Source organism: Genypterus blacodes, unplaced genomic scaffold (assembly GCF_046128005.1).
Source record: "Genypterus blacodes isolate CSIRO-AG114 ecotype Tasmania unplaced genomic scaffold, CSIRO-AGI_Gbla_v1 ptg000030l_1, whole genome shotgun sequence".
NCBI classification, from domain to species: Eukaryota; Metazoa; Chordata; class Actinopteri; order Ophidiiformes; family Ophidiidae; genus Genypterus; species Genypterus blacodes.
Window position 1 is genome coordinate 3980536 of NW_027466843.1, and position 19132 is coordinate 3999667.

The window sequence follows — 19132 nt, forward strand, 5'->3', positions numbered from 1 at the left end:
TTTCTAATTACACAATAGACCAGTGATCAGTTATTCCTGTTTTTTTTTTTAATTCATAGAATGAGAGGAAATCTGAAGTTCTTCAACTCTTTACTCTGCTATTCATCCATTAAACAGATTTTGTGTAAAACTTTCTTTTGAGAATCCCAGAGAATATAAGAGGTTGACAATATAGTGCCCTGCATAACTTAAAAACATTCACTATGCCCCGTTTCACATTTATGCCTTGGCCTCACTTCTACTTGTGTCAGTGTTTTTTCTAGGCGTTCTCCCATTTTCACGGCAGCAAAAATATGATTCTGGGTTGCTTACTATGCTTACTGCTCCCCCTGAAATCTATTTAAAATATGCCTCACAGAGGAATTTCCTCTCTGCTTTCAAACGTTTTGATGCATTTTTTATGTCTCAACCATTTGAAGCTCCCAAAAAAGCTTGGCAGCATTAAAAGTATTTTATGTCATCTGCCAGGATTGAGGACACCATAAAACAGTGATGCAGCGGTTCATTTAGCCAAAAGTTAACATCTTTACTACTGTGCATCCATTTCAGTCTGTAGAGGTCTTCAAATGACACCAGAGTCAAATCAGGATGAAGCTGTGGTGCAGCATGCAGCCAGTGAATGATACCGGTTGTCGCGTTCCGTCATGTTGACTGTGTTGAGGCGTTTCCACGGTAATTTGTGTGTACTCATAATGTATCGTGCCAGTTAAATGGGTGAAGAACCGCATTTTGCATTCATCAACTGGCTGTTTACTGCAGTTTCAGCAGCAGCTAACGTGGCCTTCGTCGTTTATACGCTGCCCCTCAGGCTACAGCCTAATCACCTCCTCCATCTCTCTCACTCTCTCTTACTTTCTCACTCACTAGCTTTTTCTCTTTGTCTGTCACTCTTGTCCTGTTGTCAAGCTAAATTAGTAGCGAATATCAAACATGTTTTTAATGAAGGGTGCACATACACACGCGCGCACACACACGTCTGAATACAATGTCTGAGTATGTGCTTCAAAACTCCCTAGTTCAACACTGTGATCCTTAAGGAAACACTTGTCTTGACAGTGTTTACAGGTAGAATGTGTTTTTCTACCTGCACTTGTGTGTTCTGGCTAATCCACACAGGATGGGTGAATGCACTCGACTCCCACAAGATTTCCGTGTGCAGATGCGAGCATTCTCACACGGCTTTTGATGATATGTTTTATTTCACTTGAACAAAACAGAACTGAGAGTAAATGAAACAAAAGTAACGCCTCATTCCACTTTCCTCAACTTTTTCCTCCAATGAAACCACAGCAAAGTGACTTTTGCTTTGAAAAACACATACGACTCATGGAGCATGACAGTGAGAAAGAGCCAAACAGAGAACACTTCTTCCAGAATCTTCTCCTCACTGCTCTAATCCTCCAGGATTTGTATCATTTTCCTTTCTCTCTCTCCCATCCGTGGCCCTCATTTATTCCCCTTGTCTGTTTTGCATTTGTACTTCCTTGGTCTCATATCTTTGAAGTGTGGTACCATTGAAGCCTCCTGCAGGTCCAGAGGAGGAGGAGAGCTAAAAGGAGGTCTAGTCTTCAGTCATTCCCTCCTCTCCTTGGGTGCCTTAAGGGGTTTACAGCCCACAGGATTTACTCCTCAAAAAGCAGGAAAGAGTGAAAAATAGGAAAAGATAGTTAAGGGAATAATGGAGGAATAAAAGAAGACAAACGGGGGGAGGGGATCCTGAAGTGCCAGTTAAAGCAGCAACCAGATTGGCACCTGACCTCCCTCACTCACTCACTCTGACCGATGCTCCTTCTCCGTCACTGCACCACTATTGAATATTACCTTAGAGTGCCACCAAAGCAAAATGAGCTTTATGATTGCTTTTTAGCCCTGTAGTGATGGCAGAATCAAGCAGAGCTGACAATTCAATTGGACAGAGCTTATGTGACTCACCAAAGAGCTTTCATTTAGTTTCATCGATGCTTACCAAAGAAAAAATGAATATTACAGCATCCCTACAGTAATACATGGAGGAGCCTCGCTTATTTAATGCGGTTGCTTTGCTGCATCTTGATTCTGTGCAGGGCAGAATGAAATCAGAAGGTTATCAAGGCATTCTGGAGCCAAACATACCAACCCAGTGTCGTAAAGCTCTGTCACAGCAAATGTGTCATTTCCCCTTTCTGACTGTGTGGCACTTAATATAAGTTACTTCCTTTCAGTTATATTACAATATTAAATTAAAATACATTAATTTCAACACATTAATTGTATTCAGAGCTACAGAAAGCACTTCATTGCAGTGATTTCATGTTGCTTGTTGCATCCAAAATCAAAAGCAAAGTTGTTGTTTTTTATTCTGTTATTATATGCTAGGGGTTAAGATGGCTTATGAGTGTTCCAAGCAACACAAAGAGGATCTGTGGCTGCTTTGTAAGTCTTAGATCTGAAACAGGCTGAGTGCAGCTGAACGCATGTTTATTTATAAAACACATTTAAAACAACATACAAGGTTGAAATATAAACAAGAAAGACAGAAAACAATAAAGATTTGATTAGGCTAGGCAAAGAGTAGGTAAAAACTACAAAAACAGCACCGAGACAACGGTCGCGTTAAAATGTCCAGATTTAATCAGGACATCTGTCCCCCTCTGACGCCTCCATTTCAGTAATCTTACAAACTGCATCTTCATTCAAATTCACAGACAAAAAGATCCGTCTATCTCATAATGTGTTCCTCGACACTGCGGCCTAACGTTCTGCAGAACGCCTGCAAACAAGTTATCCAGACACCCTGCCAACAAACGAGACAAAAGAGGATAAGACTGGGAATCTGTACGCTTGTAAGAGAGACAGCCAAAGACAAAGAGATGAGTGAGAATGAGTTAGGATGGAGGCAGAGATAAAAGTAATGGCAGAGGAGCAAAACCACCTGACAGAGAGAGAGACTTGGCTTATTTGTATTCACGATAATGACACAGGTGACGGCAATGAAGCACTAATTGATGAAGAGACAGCTGCCCGTGTGTGTGTGTGTGTGTGAGACTCTGTGTGTGACTGTGTGTGACTCTGTGTGTGACTCTGTGTGTGTGTGTTGATTAATGATATACATTACCTGACATTGGAGGTCATTTTCCCTCTGCCACCTCAACACATCCAACAACTGCAGCAGAGGAAAATGACCAGGGCGGACAGCATGATGCTAATGAGAAGATAGTTCATTACCACTTAGCTCTGGCAAGGTGATAAACACTGGATGGGAGTGATCACAGTTACGCCAGCAGAGTAGAATGATGGTGTCTGTGTGTGCGTGCGTGTGTTGGAATTTATCTTCACGCCAGCAGCTTAATATGAAAAATTGATTTGTGTTTTTTTGTTTCTGCCTGCAAGCTGTTTTTGTGCAGAAAAATACATAAAAGCTCAGCTCCTGCACTCTTAAAACTTCATTCTTTTACTTGTTTCATTACATCTTGGTAGGAATTCATAAACTGAAAGCTCTGTGACAAATATCACGCTTCTGTAGCACCTCCTACTGATAGAAACCGATATTGTGGGAAAACCTTCCAACCCACCATTAGGCACAAGGGGAGTCGCTACTTAAGTTGTCAGTCTCGTCTCGCCTTTCTCAGGTCAGAAAAGTTTTACACGGTGGTGCAGCAGGTAGGAAGCGTGAGGAGGGAGACAGTTTTCTCTGCCATTCCACCCACTCCACTCTTACAGACTGCTGCTTTGTGTTAGACAAAAGAAAGAAAATAAATATTCTCCTCATTCTCACATAAGCTTGAAACATGATTGACGAAGGCCTCATGTCTGGACCTAGATGTCTTCCTCAGAAAGCCAGTATCATGTGGCACGACACACACAATGTCAAGTAACAATGCAACAGTAAAAGTCATAAATGAATGGAATCCATAAATCAAATCTGTAAAATGAATCTATGTGCTTTGTGTGTCTTTTTCCAGGTGTGTCCTTCAACAGCGTTTACACTCAGATCTGGCGAGTGCTCCTGCATCTTGCCGCAGACCCTTTTCCTGAAGTGTCTGATCTGGCTATGAAGGTCCTTAACAGCATTGCATACAAGGTACTTCTACCTGTTTGATTATTTGCATTTGAATATGTAAAGCTGCTCATCCTTGTTTCAGGACTTGAGCCTCCTGTGTCATTCTCAAACGTTCTGGGAGACGTTTTTGTTAGAAGTATTTGTTAGACTCATTGCCAGGGTCTTTTGGTCCTTCTGGTCAGAATAATGTTGAGAATCCAAGACTGGAAGCATTTCTGTTGCTGTTCTTTCTGAATATCATTTCCTGGAGTGTAATGTAATGAGTGGTATAATTGATTTTTGTGTCCCTCTATCCATAAGTCAGTAGTTTTTCACTCCATGGTTATGCAGGGGAAAGGATCTGTTTCCATTGCCACACGCCCCACCCTTCCTCTGGCATTTTCTACCTGCAAAGGGCCATTACTTTTGTGCAAATGCAATTAAGTGCCAATGACTCCCCCGGGCTTGGCAGAGCAGAGAGAAGGCTGTAACTTAAGGAGCCATAATAACCACTACAATCCACTACCAGTTCCAACCCTGAGGCAAAATTTCTTATGTTTTCTACTACCAACACCGATCGTCCCCTCAGTTACCTTCAGTGGAGCAGCGTGTCTGCAATGAGACTCCCTGCTGGACTGCAGTAAAGAACAACAGGACTTGATTTACAACATAATGTGATAAACCTCTCTTTATCTACCAGCTAATGCAGCGTGCTGCCGTCTGTACGGCACTGCAACACAATCCTGTGGCGTTAGCTTTTGTGTAAGTGCAGACCTGTGGTTACCACGGCAAAGAGGGCTGTCATTTTTTTCAAACTGCCACAGTATGGGAACAACACAGAAGGAAAGAAAACACTATTATTGCCTTTTCTTCTTTATGTGTTCATTAACCTTTGTGTCTAAGTGATGTCATAATTCACACCCTGTGGTTTAGTGATTGTAAAATATCAAGCTTTCCTCATACATCTTCCCTTTAACACTTTCAATCTTTAAAGAAATTTAAAAGTACATTCTTCTGATCAGCTGACTGAAGTCAACAAATCTTTGCATGATGTGAAGCAACATGTGGCTTTCAATACATACAGTACATTGATATTGATCTACATTCGACTTCAGCAGTGAGTTGGCACAGTTTTGCTTTGCAGTATAGCCCAAATGTTCACCAAGACTATGATTGTGTCCCAATTCACATTGGACACATTAGGACTCTATTAGTTTAACTCTGTCATTTTAGTCTCATCTGAAGTGGTCATGTTAGTAATGTTCATTTGCTTTGTGTTCATGTGTGTGTAAAGACAAAATGAAAATTTGACAATGAACATGAAAATGGGGAGAAAGAGGGAAATCAAAAGGGGAAAACAAAAATTCAGTCAGGCATATTCATAAGAACACACACAAGTTGCCGATCACTCTGACATGAGGAGACTCTCTCTTCTTTTGCCTTGGTTCTGCGTTGTGCTAAGCCACGTGTATTCTTTCTTGTGCCTCACATATTCTGAATGACCAGACAGAGCTCTTTGACTTCACTGAAGGTTTAGAACAGCTTTTTTTAAATGACATTGAAAAGAAGATAAAGGAAAGAAGAAGCAATTGTACACAGGCAGACATTCCTGGATTTTAATGATCACATTTAAGTAGCTTAGTTTCAGAAATGAGGGAGAAGATTCTTCTTAAGTTCACAAGTATTAACGTTAACCCAACTTCCAGCTTGTTCAATTAATATTTTAAATGTCAGATACAGGCACCTAATTAGAATTGCTGTGATGATGAAAAGCATTGGGTGTTATCTTTAATAGCTCTGTATTACAATCCGATCCTCGGTGACGCTGGGGTGAAAGTCTGGGTTTTAATGTTGTCCTGTGTTCAGTCTGTTGGCTACGCTTGCTTTCTAGTATTTACTGAAGGAGAGAAGGCTTTGTCCTCGGAATTGTTCTCATTAATTATAGCTAAACCTTGAGCTCTAACACCGAAACGTTGCAAATAAGTTTTGCGGCCGGTTTGATGGCAGCAGCACTAAACTTCATCGGCAAAGATCCTGTAGCACACGATTAGAGAACCTGTGTAGTAAAAGAAACACAGGCCTGCATTAATGAACGCAGCTTATTGATGTCATTCAAAACAATTCAACCACGTTCAGCACCAAGGCCTACATGCTTTATGATACTCCACCAATTTCTAGAATAACGTGCAATACTGAAGCGGCACACAGTCTCATGTCATTTTAAGTGTCAGTATAATAGTTTCCTTTATCTGGCTTTATCTTATTGTTGTATCAGACACATTTTTCCTCCACTTTTATGCCAACAAGAAGGACGTGAGTGTCAATTGGTATCATGTGACACCGTATATCCAACTTCTTCCTCAGGTTTTGTATGAATATAGCCATGTAAGATCAGGATACACATTCCTACCCCGACCCCCAACCACAACCATAACTCTAACCATAACCCAGAACATTTCAAACATTAAATTAGGTTAATAAACATTGTATTAACCGGTCAGATCGCCTGTAATAGTCTTGACACACCGTGTGACACCCAAAGCTGTGTTGTTAACTTGATCTACATAATGGATTTTTCCGCACGGGTACCTGGAACAAGTTCCTTTTCCATTTTGCATTCGTAAAGATAACAACAAAAACATAAATGGCTTACCTAACCTGCATCCCCTCTTCGTTTTGTTGTTGAAATCAACTTCTGCAGCTTTGAGAAGAGATCCTTTTTTCCCCCCCAACCAAGAGCACTTGAACTCAGTGTTAAATAACTCTGTGTTATTTATGACCTCTGAACTAGGACGGGAACACCGACAAGGAGCAAAGAGCACACAAAGTGCTTTACATCCTCCATTTCCCTCACCTGACACAGCAGAAATTATCTTTGACTCTCACCAAAGTCGACCAGTTGTTCTTGTCACCCGTCTCATCTGTCTCAACCAATCCCCATCCTCAAGTCATCGCCATTCATCAAGGGGCTCTTTGGCGCTTTCCCCTCTGGCAGAGCATTTTAGAAGCTTTCTTCAATAATTAAACAGGCACATTCAGGGGGAGGCTGAGCTTCCGTTTTTCTGAGCTGTCATCAGCTTTCATACTTGCACCTTACCAGAGCTTTTCTGATAGCCTAGCCTGCATAAACCCGCTAATTTGTTTGCTGAAATCACTCACTTTCCAGCCAATTAACAATCAAGAATGTGAGAGGAAACAGATGAGGAGGAGAGCAGGCTGTTTCCCAGTGCAGAGCGACACATTACCTCCATGTGCTGCTATGCTGGTGGATTTATGTGTGTGACTTTCTGCCAAGCTCATCGGCACCAGAAGGACCGATGTGTTGGCATGTTTGCTCACCACATGTTGATAATGTGCGAATGTTGATGAATAATCCATGAACGTGTTGCATAATAAAGTTGCTTTCTTGTAACTGATGAGCTTGCAGCATGTTTAGAGGCAATGGCTGTGGGGATGGTGAGGAAGTCAAACCAGCACTTTGGTCCACAATGAAACATGTCAACCACTAATGGAAGCATTTTAAGGATATCCAAACATTTCCTCCAGCGTCTTCACGAATCAGCAATTTCAGTTTCTCCAGCACTTCTTTTGCGTCTTCAATCAAAATTTGGTCAAATCAAAACTACGATCACATAGAGGATGACGCCTAATAACTTCTGGTCGTCCCGCCTTCAGGTCAAATTAGTTGGAAGAATGGAAGAATTGCGTTGACGTTTTGTGAGAAAATCATTATTCCAAAAGGATAAAACATTTTTACAATTTGCGAACAACTCAGCCTTGTCTCCCGATAGTTGCTGTTCCATTTTTCATCCAGACAACATTTTTTATTTTCTGCTTTGTAGTGCATTAGAGGCACGTCTGTATTTGGCTATAAATCAAACTGCCCCCTGTGAACTATTACACATTTGCTCTACGTTTTATCAAACGTGTTCACTACGTCGTCACTTTTCATCAAATTCCGTTCTCTACATATACATTACCAGAGCTTGATGAAAAGTGAATGTGTTCCTAGTGATGTCACTAATTGTCTTGTAGCTCTGAGCAGCCAAAGACTCGGATGAAGAACTTGGGTACAATAACTGGCTGTTAATGGAAACGGACAGTTGAGAGAATGGCAGGATGACAGCTGTAATTGGCACAATTACATTCAGACACAAAGGCTATTCACAGTACTTTACATAACCGCTACATAATACATAAGAACTCAAACCTGCGACTATTTGATGCTGGACAGACTGCGTAACTGCTGCTTCACTGTGCTGCCAATTTTCTCTTTGAAGTTACTTTCATTTGGAATTGAAGGCGAGTTTTCTCTTCTCAAATGAGCATCAAATGTGTCAAAAAGGATTAAGTAGTGGGGAGAAGCAGCGCTGGGCTCTGTTCCGCCTTTAGAAACGTGTCGTTTCTCTGCACGTACTCTGGTGATACACAGCAGCCCTTTGATCTTCATACTTTAACCGCTTGACACTCTTTTCTCGTGCACTCACACCACCTTCTCACAAGATTCGTGCATTTACCTGCTTATTATTCTCTTGTCAAATTGTTCTTGTTGTGCCATAATAGCACGATTAGCAACAGACCTATTTGGATCATAAGCCCTGTTTTTTTTACTGCTGTTTTGTTTCATTTCCAAGTGCTACTTAATTAAGCATTAACAGCAAACCCAAATAGTCGATGTCTTTCCGCCCTCACTAAAGCCGTAGATGGGATGTTTATAGCCACACATAAACTTCTTCACATAAACTTCTAACAAACTCCTAGACTCCTGAACAAATCATCTATCTCTCTCCCTCTCCACCTTTTAGACACTCACTCACACACACACACAGAAAAGACACTTGCCGCAATTTCTAATTAGCATAGATATCAAATCAAAGGCAATTCTAGGTAGTAAAATGTGTTTGCCTGCGTTAACTGGATTTATGCCGCACACTGTTTTTTCCTCCACTAGTAAACAACAGCTCTGCTATTCATCGGTGATTGTGCTTTGGCTCTATTGTCTTTATTAAGTTTACCCCTCCCTTGTGAGAACTCATCAGACAGCTTGCAATGAAGAGGCTATATTGCCTCGTCTGGTTAATGAGATAAAGTTCGGGAAATTTAGGCAAACTTTGTGAAGTCCTCCACTTTTGACGAACCACTACAGTGAGAAATAGTGTCTAGTTCTCGGTTACTGTGTTTCATTTCTATCTCATCCTGGATGTCTCTCAAGCGTCTGACTCCCTCCATTAACATGTTACTCTCACATTTTGTCCCACTCCCTCTCTTTCACTTCCTCTGGCTCGTATAATAACACCTGGATATTTGAGGCTCCACCAAAGCTTTCCCGTTTCTTTACTCTATCAATTTCTTTTCCATTGCAGGCAACGGTAAACGCGAGGCCTCAGAGAATCCTGGACTCTGGATCCCTCACCCAGTCGGCTCCGGCAAGCCCCACTAGCAAGGGCACGCACATCCACCAGGCTGGGTGAGGAAGGACAGCATCACATGCACACCCACACACACATACAGTACATACACACACTTCTATAGTGTTAAAAGTAAAAAAAATGGTGCCTTTAAGAGTGCTGTGTTATTGATGAATTTTAAACATAAGCAGTATCAGTATGTTAATCTAGTCTGTAGCCGTAAAATAATTAGTAAATTCAGGCAGTGCCCAGGTTTTTAATGAGTTCTTCACTTAGGCGCGATGTGGTCTGCCCCTTGCTTAGTACAAATCATTTTATGTAACTCGATTTCATAAATAATAATTGGCTTAACAAAGGATGCTACATAAGTACGGGACGTTCTTAATTTGGGGACTGTCTGTACATTCATCAGATAAATGAAGCACCTTTGAAAAGGAATACATTTTCCTTTGAAATGGGTAAAGGTAAAAGAAAAAACTCTCACTAAATGGAGTACGAGCTAACACTTTGATTCCATTTTGTGCTCATCAGCATTGTGTAAACTTGTAGCTGGAGTCCCACAAGGTTCCATATTTGAACCCCTAATATTCAGCATTTGTAGACGTCCTTCGTGTTTCACCCATGGCATGAAGTGTATTGTGTTAGAAACTTCAGCTTGCACAAAACCAGATTATGTCCCAATCTCTCAGAATTGTATATATATTGTATATTGTAATATATTGCTTGAGTGAATATACGTATAAGTATTCAACCTAATGAAAAACAAACTCTCTCTGTCTCATACAGTGGCTCTCCTCCTATGCCCAGCACCAGCAGCTCCAGTCTGACCAACGACGTGCCCAAACCTCCGGCCAGAGACCAGCCTGCTACACGGCCACCTTACACACCCACACTGGGAGGACAGGCACCACACTCACACCAGTTCCCCCGAACTCGCAAGATGTTCGACAAGGGACCTGACCAGGTAGAACAGAATTTTCCACTCCACTTAACCGGTGCTGTGCTGGTTTTGCCGATCACACAATACAGGTGTCGTCAATAATCCAGTATTTATAGTCGCATGTCAGACAACGATGAGAGCAACAGATTTGATAAGAGCATAGCAAATTGCTGTTTGCCTCAGTTAACAGAAAGCTTTATGAGCCTCAATCAAATCGCTTCTTTGCAGTAATCTGACATCAGAAAAAGTCAATGAGAACAGCTACATTTCGTGTTTAGCTGTTAGTGAAACACTAAGTAATTGATTACAAACAGTTTGAGACAACACTGAGATATTTAAACGAAATTTAATGTCTGCCCACTGACAAAGAAGGAACACCATGTGGACAGAGAACCTATGGAAAATTGATTGGACAGAAGGGAAAGAACCCCATTGGACACAGAAGCTGTTGACTTTCCCACGCGTGGCCTGAATGCAACATTGGTTTTTCTTGTGTGTGTGTCCATCCAGGCAGCTGAGGACGGAGATGAACCAGGTCACAGGAACTACATCAGTCCCTCCCTCCAGACGGGCCTCTGTGATTGGAGCGCCAAGTACTTTGCTCAGCCTGTAATGAAGGTAGGAGATCCCACGTCTTTGCAGCAACTTTTCACTTGGTTGTTCCCGTTTTCAGTCCATGTCTCCACCATGGCTCCTTCCCGGCTACTTTTTAATTGGGCAATAAGCCACGAGGTTGTGCTTCACTACAATGACAGTGCGCTGAGTCAGATGAGCTATCGTTTTGATGAAATGCTCGTTAGATGTTATTGAATTGAAAAAATACCGCATCCATCTTTTCAATCAATGATTACAAAAATATTTCAATTTTATTCTCACACCGAGCGATCTTGTTCTTCGACGGTCGCTAAAAGTAGTTGCTAGGAAACAACGTAATCCTCTTATGACAGGTAATTTTCAGGTGTCACATTAATATTTAAAGGAAGTGTCACCGCTTCACATTTGTCATGCATTTTACAACGGCTTCAAAGGTGACGGAGCCATCTGAGGACACCAACTAGCTGTTTTAAAATGCATTTCTGAAAGGAGTCCAGTCCTGCTGATTAATAACTCTCCGAAAGCTCCGTATCCAAACATCCTCCCGGGTGCGGACTGAAATTTAAATGAGTATGTTTTACAATGTGCGGCGATTGATGCCAAATTCTAGTTCTATAAAACGCAGTTATGTCTATATAATTGAATTTGTAATGCAATGCAGTACTTCCTCAAAGTAGGCGATTGTCTGTTTATAGTTGACACACAAAACAAACTGTGAGCAATCCTGCCAAGATTGCGTGAGCCGGTGCCAAATTCTGCAACAGACAAGGGGGGGGGGGAATCGTTGGGAAGAAGGTCAAACATGTACGTCTAATAGAAGACAAAATTGGAGAAAGCCTCAGGGAAATATGAAAGGAAAGATAATTATCATTATTCCTTGTTTATAATTTACACAGTGACTGATATGAGAAAGAGTCAAGAAAAGCAGAATATGATATCTACAATAGAGAATGGAGTGTGATTAAGATAAAGTGCACAAGGAAAGATGATGAAAGTAAAATATAAGATAAAGAAAGTAAATGACAAGAAGTGAATAGAAGAGGAAGGCGAGTATGAGACGAGAGGAAAAACAGGCGTGTTTAAAGAACAGTGAAACTGGAAAGAGGGATGTGTGAGGTGTGTGTTTGTGGGTTATGACAAATAGGAGGAAATGACATGCAGCTGATCTGGCAACAAAAGGTGATGAAAAGCAGAAAGAGACAATTGGCTGAGTAGAAGAGGGAAGGGAAAGAGGCCGTGGAGAACGCAACGTGAATCTGATCGCTGTGCTGGCAGAATTTTGAGTGCTCCCATAAAACCCAAAGCTGTGTGTGAGGGAGAAGGGGAGTGTACACCTCAAAGTCTGCGTACAGCTTATATGACTGTGTCAGCAGCATGAGAGCATAGCAGGAAGCATTTACTTAGACACACCTTCACTTTCAGGTGGTATTTAAGCCTGTAGTCTAAACCAGAGTTGTACTCTCATTGTGTTTACCGATAGTTCAGTTTGGTCTCATACAGAAATCGGTTCAAGCAAACCAAAAAACTGCCGAGAGCACTTGCTCTGCTCTTTGGCCAGAAATGTTTCTGAGTGAGATAATCAAACTGGGAAGAATCTACTGTGTGCCAGTGACTTTGGTGTTTGTTCCTACTCACAAGCGGCATTTCAGCCATCAACCAAGCAAAACTACGCCAACTATGCGCATCATAAAACTGAGCGGCAGAATGGGGCACATGTGAGCACGTATTGACCAGCTCGTATTCAACCTTTTCATCTACAGATGTGTTGCGTTTGGATGCACATTGCGGTTAAGACGTTCATTTGGTTCGTTTGCATTTTTTTTTGGGAAAGCACAGAATTCATACTGGCCAGGTTCAACTGGCCTGAACCCTGTGTGTGTTGGCCTCAGGGTCTCATTATACTCTACATTAGCAGCTGACAGTGCCACACCACAACCCTGCAATGCTCTCTTTTGCTCTCTCTCTCTGTCACCATGGTGTGACTGTCAAAAACACATTCTACCTGCTTAGTATATCTGCACCTCAGCTAAGGCTTGTTTGTTTTTCTGGTTGTACCCAGGACCACGTTTCAGTCAACTGAAACTGGGATTCATAGGCCTTCAGACCCACAATACTGTACACACCACAAAAACCTTCAATATTTATGCTTCAGTACTGTTATGAGTCCAATTCTCACCAGAATGCTCATTACAACATATATGCTCAACATTAACCGAAGGCCTTCGTACCTTTTTTGTCTTTGTGTTTCTTTAACTCTAAGCTTGCCTTGGAGCTGTTAAAATGTTAAAATCTGTGTTGTGCTTCTTATCGTAGCACCCAGACTGGAAAACACACAGAAACAGTATCAGTGTGTGTGTGTACACACAGCTGTTTAACATTCAGGGGGCGTGTGAGGCCTCAGTGCAGAAATGTGCTTAATAAGCACACACAGGCAGCCAGCACATACACACACTTAGAGTAGAATTACACACCCCCACTATTATCATTTCCTCTCTGTTGTTTACACACCCACACTGAAACCTGAGACAGCACAACAGAAACCTGACCCAATGTATCGAGCCATAAAACCAAGTCTGTAAAAAACAAAGCGATTCTCAGTAAACACCAACAGCTCAGTGTGTGTTTAATCAGCTGATAACAGGATCAGGTTTGTAACTGGCATTTGTGCAATGGTAAGTAATAAAAGTAGACCGAGATGTGTTTTCTGTTGAGCAGTTAGGGCGATCTACGCATCAATATCATGCAAACCTTTAACTTTCATGTCTGCATGCTTTGATACGGTGATTTCTCCGCCAGGGAACCTTGAAGTGTACATATGCTTGTTTGTTTCCTTGTATTATTTAAGGAATAGCCTGATATTTATGCAACGAATAAACTCCACATCTCAAACTCTTACTGTGCTTAATTTTAATGTTTACCAGCTAGGTCATACCCATTGTAACCTCTTGTAATCTACCAGTTAATAAGAAAGACATAAATACAAGTTCATATAATGACATTATGCACTCTGCTTCTGAAACGGCTAATGTGCCTGAACACACTTCTATATAATACTTTACACACTACTGTTTCAACCTCCTGCTCTTTCTCGAGGTGGAGCGACCGAGTGAATCCAACTGAAAGCTTTTGATCCATTACTGATTTTAACCTTTAAACCCAGACATAGAAAGTAAGAGCATTGCAGAAAGAGGAATATTTTTTGAGACAGTGGACGCGTGATAGAGTGTCTGGGTTAAATGATGCATTTCCTTTCCTCTCCCGCTTCTCTCTCTTCCTCCCTTTCTTCCTCACCCTCCCTCAGATCCCAGAGGAACATGACCTGGAGAGTCAGGTGAGAATGGAGAGGCAGTGGAGGTTCCTTAGAAATGCCCGGGTGAGAAGACAGAGCCGCTGCATCACGCAGAGAGGTGAGCGACACACATGTTCACTGTAATGCACTCCGACCCCGCAGCCCTGCTATGAATCCTCCCTGTGCTGTGCAGTGCAGTTTACCTTTAACTATCTGAGGCTGCAGGTAGTTGTATTGAACTGAATTATTTTGTTTCAGTTCATGTTCACCTACATTTACTCACAAAAAATCCAAATATTCACTCTGAGGAATACAGCCTCATTCTGTGGACTTCGATTATTGATTGAATGAAAGTGTCAACAAATCAATAATGTAACGCTCAAGGCTTGATTGGGTAATTGAAATCCACCATTCAGACCAACAAGAGCTCTTTAGTTTGCAGTACTTCGCTGACCAAGAACATTACACACTTCCTTTCCTGCCTGCACACATTTTCATCTCCATCCATCCATCCATCTATTGTCTGTACCCGCTTATCCTTAGGGGGTCACAGGGTTTTTGCTGGAACCAATCTCAGCTGTCATCGGGCAAGGGGCGGGGTACACCCTGGACAATTCACCACTTCATCGCAGACATTTCCATCTCATCACACTTAGAGCAAATAAATGGATAAAGCAGAAACAAGGATGCTCCATTCCCAATGACGACACTGGATATGAAAATCATCCACTTCCAGAAACCCCATTTATGAGTCAGAGGACTCCCCTACCCATTCACACACACTCACTCACACACACACACACACACACACACACTATATTAAACTACATTAAAGAGCCTTGAGTAGCAGTATACACACAGACTCCCCATCCAAAGATTGCTCAAACAGAATAGATGACATGCTTACGTCATTGCACCCCCCTCTACACACGCACTCATACACATACACCCACACAGTCACGAAGCAAATAGCGTCAGAGGTGAGGCTTTGCTCACGCAGATGTCTCTCTCTTTCTCTCTCTCCCTCTCTCCCCATCTCGGTGTGACTTCTCTCTTAATCACAGTATTCCCTTCTATCTCCTTTATCTTTATCCTTTTTGGGAGACAGAGGGAGAACATAAGAGGAGAAAAAAAGTAGGGGGTTGCCCTCATTCAGTCCGCCCCCCCTCCAGAGGGAGATGGAAAGGAGATGAGAGGAGATGAGAGGAGAGGCGGCTGGTGAGCAGGAAGAAACAGAGGCGAGGAGAGATAAACCGAGGACTGAGAAAGCGAGAGGGAAAAGTGAGAGCTCAGAATGTAAGAGGGGAAAATAGCGTAAAAAGCCAAGACTCCAACCAGCGTTGAAGTAAATGCTGAACTTAAAGAAAAACTGAGGAGGAAAACCAAACTACCTGTACCTGAACTGTAATGGCATCCACATAATGTGCACCTCGACCTGATTTAATGCTGCGGTTGAGTGGTATGGGAAATTGGGGAATACTAGACTCACAAGTTGGAAATTGCAATCAAACAGCCGGGGAAATCGCATTTACAAGCAGTAAACTCTGGATTCTTGATGCTACACAAGTTTACCAGTTGTGATGTACAATGTGACTTAATTAAACCTAGAAGCAAGTACTTCCCTCTCAGAGCAGACAAACGCAGCATTATGATCTTCTGCACCTCCATGTTTATACTTCTTGCGTTTTAGTCGTTTCAATCATATATAATTATATGTATAGTTTGTTCTGTTAAACAATGGAACGTTCGGAATTCATACACTTTGAGTATTCATCCCACATTGTTCATCTCATTATGGATATCTCAAGAACAGGCACAGATAACCGTCAGATTGGTGAAGGCAGCACGGGTTGTTGCCATGACAACAAATTTCCTCAAAAAATTACAACTTGGGAAGAAGAAAAAAAGCATTACGCAATAACGGCACTCCGAGGTATAACTTGCAGTACGCATTTGTATACGTTACTTCCTGTCAACAGTGGCTGGGACTGTGCCGCCTCGCCCCATACAGCTGTGTGTTGGAGTGCACAGATTGCCGCAGACATCAAACCTGTGACCATCAGACCTGTTTGACACCACCTCCTGTTTTGTCTCCCACCCCTCCCCCTCATAAAGGTGTTTCCCGTCTGGATGATCAAATATTCATCAACCGCAACCCTGGCGTGCCATCTGTGGTGAAGTTCCACCCCTTCAACACCTGCATCGCTGTGGCCGACAAGGACAGCATCTGGTCAGAGCACAGCAAACACTCAGGCCACATCATGCTAAGGGGGATTTTTGTTTTTTAATTAAGCTTTAAGGGGAAAGCGTAAAGTGGTAAACAGGTAACATTTATGATCCTGACTCCTCTATTTGTGCAGTCATTCAACAACAAAGATAGAACAACCTTTCAATTTGGACACAGGTATTGTGTGTGTTAAAACACAAATTAAGAGCCCAAAGACCCGAGAAAGCACTGAGTATAACCAGCAATTAGCCAACAAAAGAGTTTTTGTCTGTACATCACAAACTGTGAATCGAGGGAATACGGAGTTTTCAGTTTACTAAGCAAAAGCAAGAAGAAGAGAGTTAGAGGTTGCTGATTCAGCGTTTCAGCATAACATGGCCTCAGTCTGAATTAGAAAATTAAAATGATATTGCTTTGAAAATCAACAGATCATGTCAAACAGAGGAATTGTGTGTGTATGTGTGTGTGTGTGGGCATGTGTGTGTGCGTGTATGTGTTTACCTGTTTGTTACAGTTTCTGGGATTGGGAGAAGGGAGAGAGGCTGGACTACTTCTACAACGGAAACCCTCGTTACACTCGCATCACAGCAATGGAGTACCTGAACGGACACGACTGTTCACTGCTGCTCACTGCAACAGGTGGACAACACACACATAAACACACACACACACACACACACACACACACACTTACATACTATATGCATGTGTTCACATTGAAGATTGCAGGAGAAATCAAAAGTACAAATTTATCAAGTTTAGTCATTAGCTCTCACCCACCCAACAAAATTGCAATGCGACTCATTTGTAACAATGATTCTAAAACAGCCTTAAACGCTCCACTCCTACTCACACAGACACACACACATAGTCATCCTATTTAATCAACAGAATGAAGCATTTAGCCTCTATGTCTTTATTCTTGTAACCCAGAGGAATGTTGCGATGTGCTTTCTTAACACACACACATTTATTTGGTTTATTGCATTATACTGTAATATAATGCCAAATCTCCTTGCGCAACTTCTCTGGATTAATGAGTTTACATTTTATCTTTTCAAAATGTAATATAAAGTCATTTAGCCATGTTTCTATGAGTCATTTTTGAAGGTTACCAAGAGAGACACTCACGATAAAAGTATCCAGCATAAAAACTTCTAATATCTAGTATAAATCAAATGCAGTCTTCTAATGGGTTGTAATATCATTTTCAGAGTTCAGAACCTGCTTATTGGTGTGTTTTCAGCTTCAGAGACCCTTTTTATAATTGTGCACTTGTGTGTGGTTGTGTTTTCACGGTCCTATCATGCATTGTACAGTTCCGTTTGAAGGTTTTCCTGAAATGTGTTGCACATCCAAATCCATCAGGAATCCAAATGACTTGTGTGCTTTGGTTTAGCTCCGTCTGCTTGACCTCCTCCTGCTCCTCTTCTAGCTTGAGACGTTCTCCAAGAAGAAGCTTTTTAAATTTGTAATGCTTGCATTCAAAATTTTATGAAGTATTAATTATGAAAACTGAACCCTCTCAGAATGTTAAATCGAATAAATGATATCAAATTGATTCATTTAAGCTACAGTATGGGACTTTTTGAAAATAGACATGCAGCATTTCCTGAGATTCTCATTTCGTCCTGATAGGAGTCCATACAGCACTGACATCACGTCTCTGTAGTGCCTCCAATTGGTGGACTCTGATTTGGGAAATAGCTTTGAGCCCAAAAATACCACAATGGGAATCGCTACATCAATTATCAATTATTGCCTTGTGTCCTCGGTGCAGAGACATTGTGTAGTTGGGACTATGGTCCAGCAGATGAGAGTGGGACAAATAATAACCAACACCTACATTTGTGGGACAAATTGTGTTCAAATGCGATTCCTCCCAACATACCATGATCAAAACTGGAGCTGGGATATCAAGTAAATATATTGCATCAATGTCATGGGTTGCCTCTTTCCTTTGTCTCCCTCACTCTTTTGCACCTAGTTGATTTTTGATTTCTGTCTTCTTTCCCCAGATGACGGAGCATTGCGTATTTGGAAGAACTTTGCCGACCAGAAGAATCCGGAGATGGTGACGGCGTGGCAAGGCCTCTCCGACATGCTGCCCACCACCCGAGGTCAGCCCTCGACCAGCGCTCACAGTAATGACTAATGCTCTATTTTACTATCACCCCTCCACCATATTCCCAAAGTACTTCCCGGTGTTGCTCACCCACTTACCTACCGTCTTCACTTCTCAAAATCACAACCTCACACCTTCTAGATGTTTAGGCTCTTTTTTCCTGTGTTTCCCTCCATGTTTTATCTTGTTGACATTTTCAGGGGCGGGGCCCTTTTTATTCTTTTTTTTAATAATGGTTTTGATTCCACGGTACTGAAGCGTGTTAGCTATTTGGACTGAAAAAGTGATGATACTATTAAAGCGTCTAGTCAAGCTTACAAGGATCTGTGGGATTAAGACAAATTGTAAACGTCCCTTTCTGACATTTCAGAGCCTGAAATAAGTAGCTTGCAAAAAGCAGTTACAGGACGTGAGCGACAAAAGCAGTTATTATTTAAGGCGATTAAATCATACAGCACATTGTATGAATCAAAAATGCATTCATCACCAGGCATTGTCCTGTCCACAACAAGTGAAGTTATTTCCTCCATC

General features: G+C 41.8%; 2 protein-coding genes across 2 annotated transcripts in view; one reads left to right on the plus strand and one right to left on the minus strand.

Moving 5' to 3' along the window:
• Window positions 1-2044, minus strand: part of rasal3 (RAS protein activator like 3) — a 225203-nt gene extending 223159 nt beyond the window's left edge. Inside the window, exon 1 of the mRNA XM_076145407.1 lies at window positions 2033-2044. The gene's annotated coding sequence lies outside the window, so the exon portion shown is untranslated. The remainder of the gene's footprint in view (window positions 1-2032) is intronic.
• The window catches only part of rptor (regulatory associated protein of MTOR, complex 1), a 140387-nt gene that overhangs the window by 103659 nt on the left and 17596 nt on the right, over window positions 1-19132 (plus strand). Inside the window, 8 exon segments of the mRNA XM_076145405.1 lie at window positions 3942-4060; window positions 9382-9485; window positions 10213-10390; window positions 10877-10984; window positions 14262-14367; window positions 16365-16479; window positions 16991-17115; window positions 18495-18596. Of these exon segments, the coding sequence (XP_076001520.1) occupies window positions 3942-4060; window positions 9382-9485; window positions 10213-10390; window positions 10877-10984; window positions 14262-14367; window positions 16365-16479; window positions 16991-17115; window positions 18495-18596 (957 nt within the window).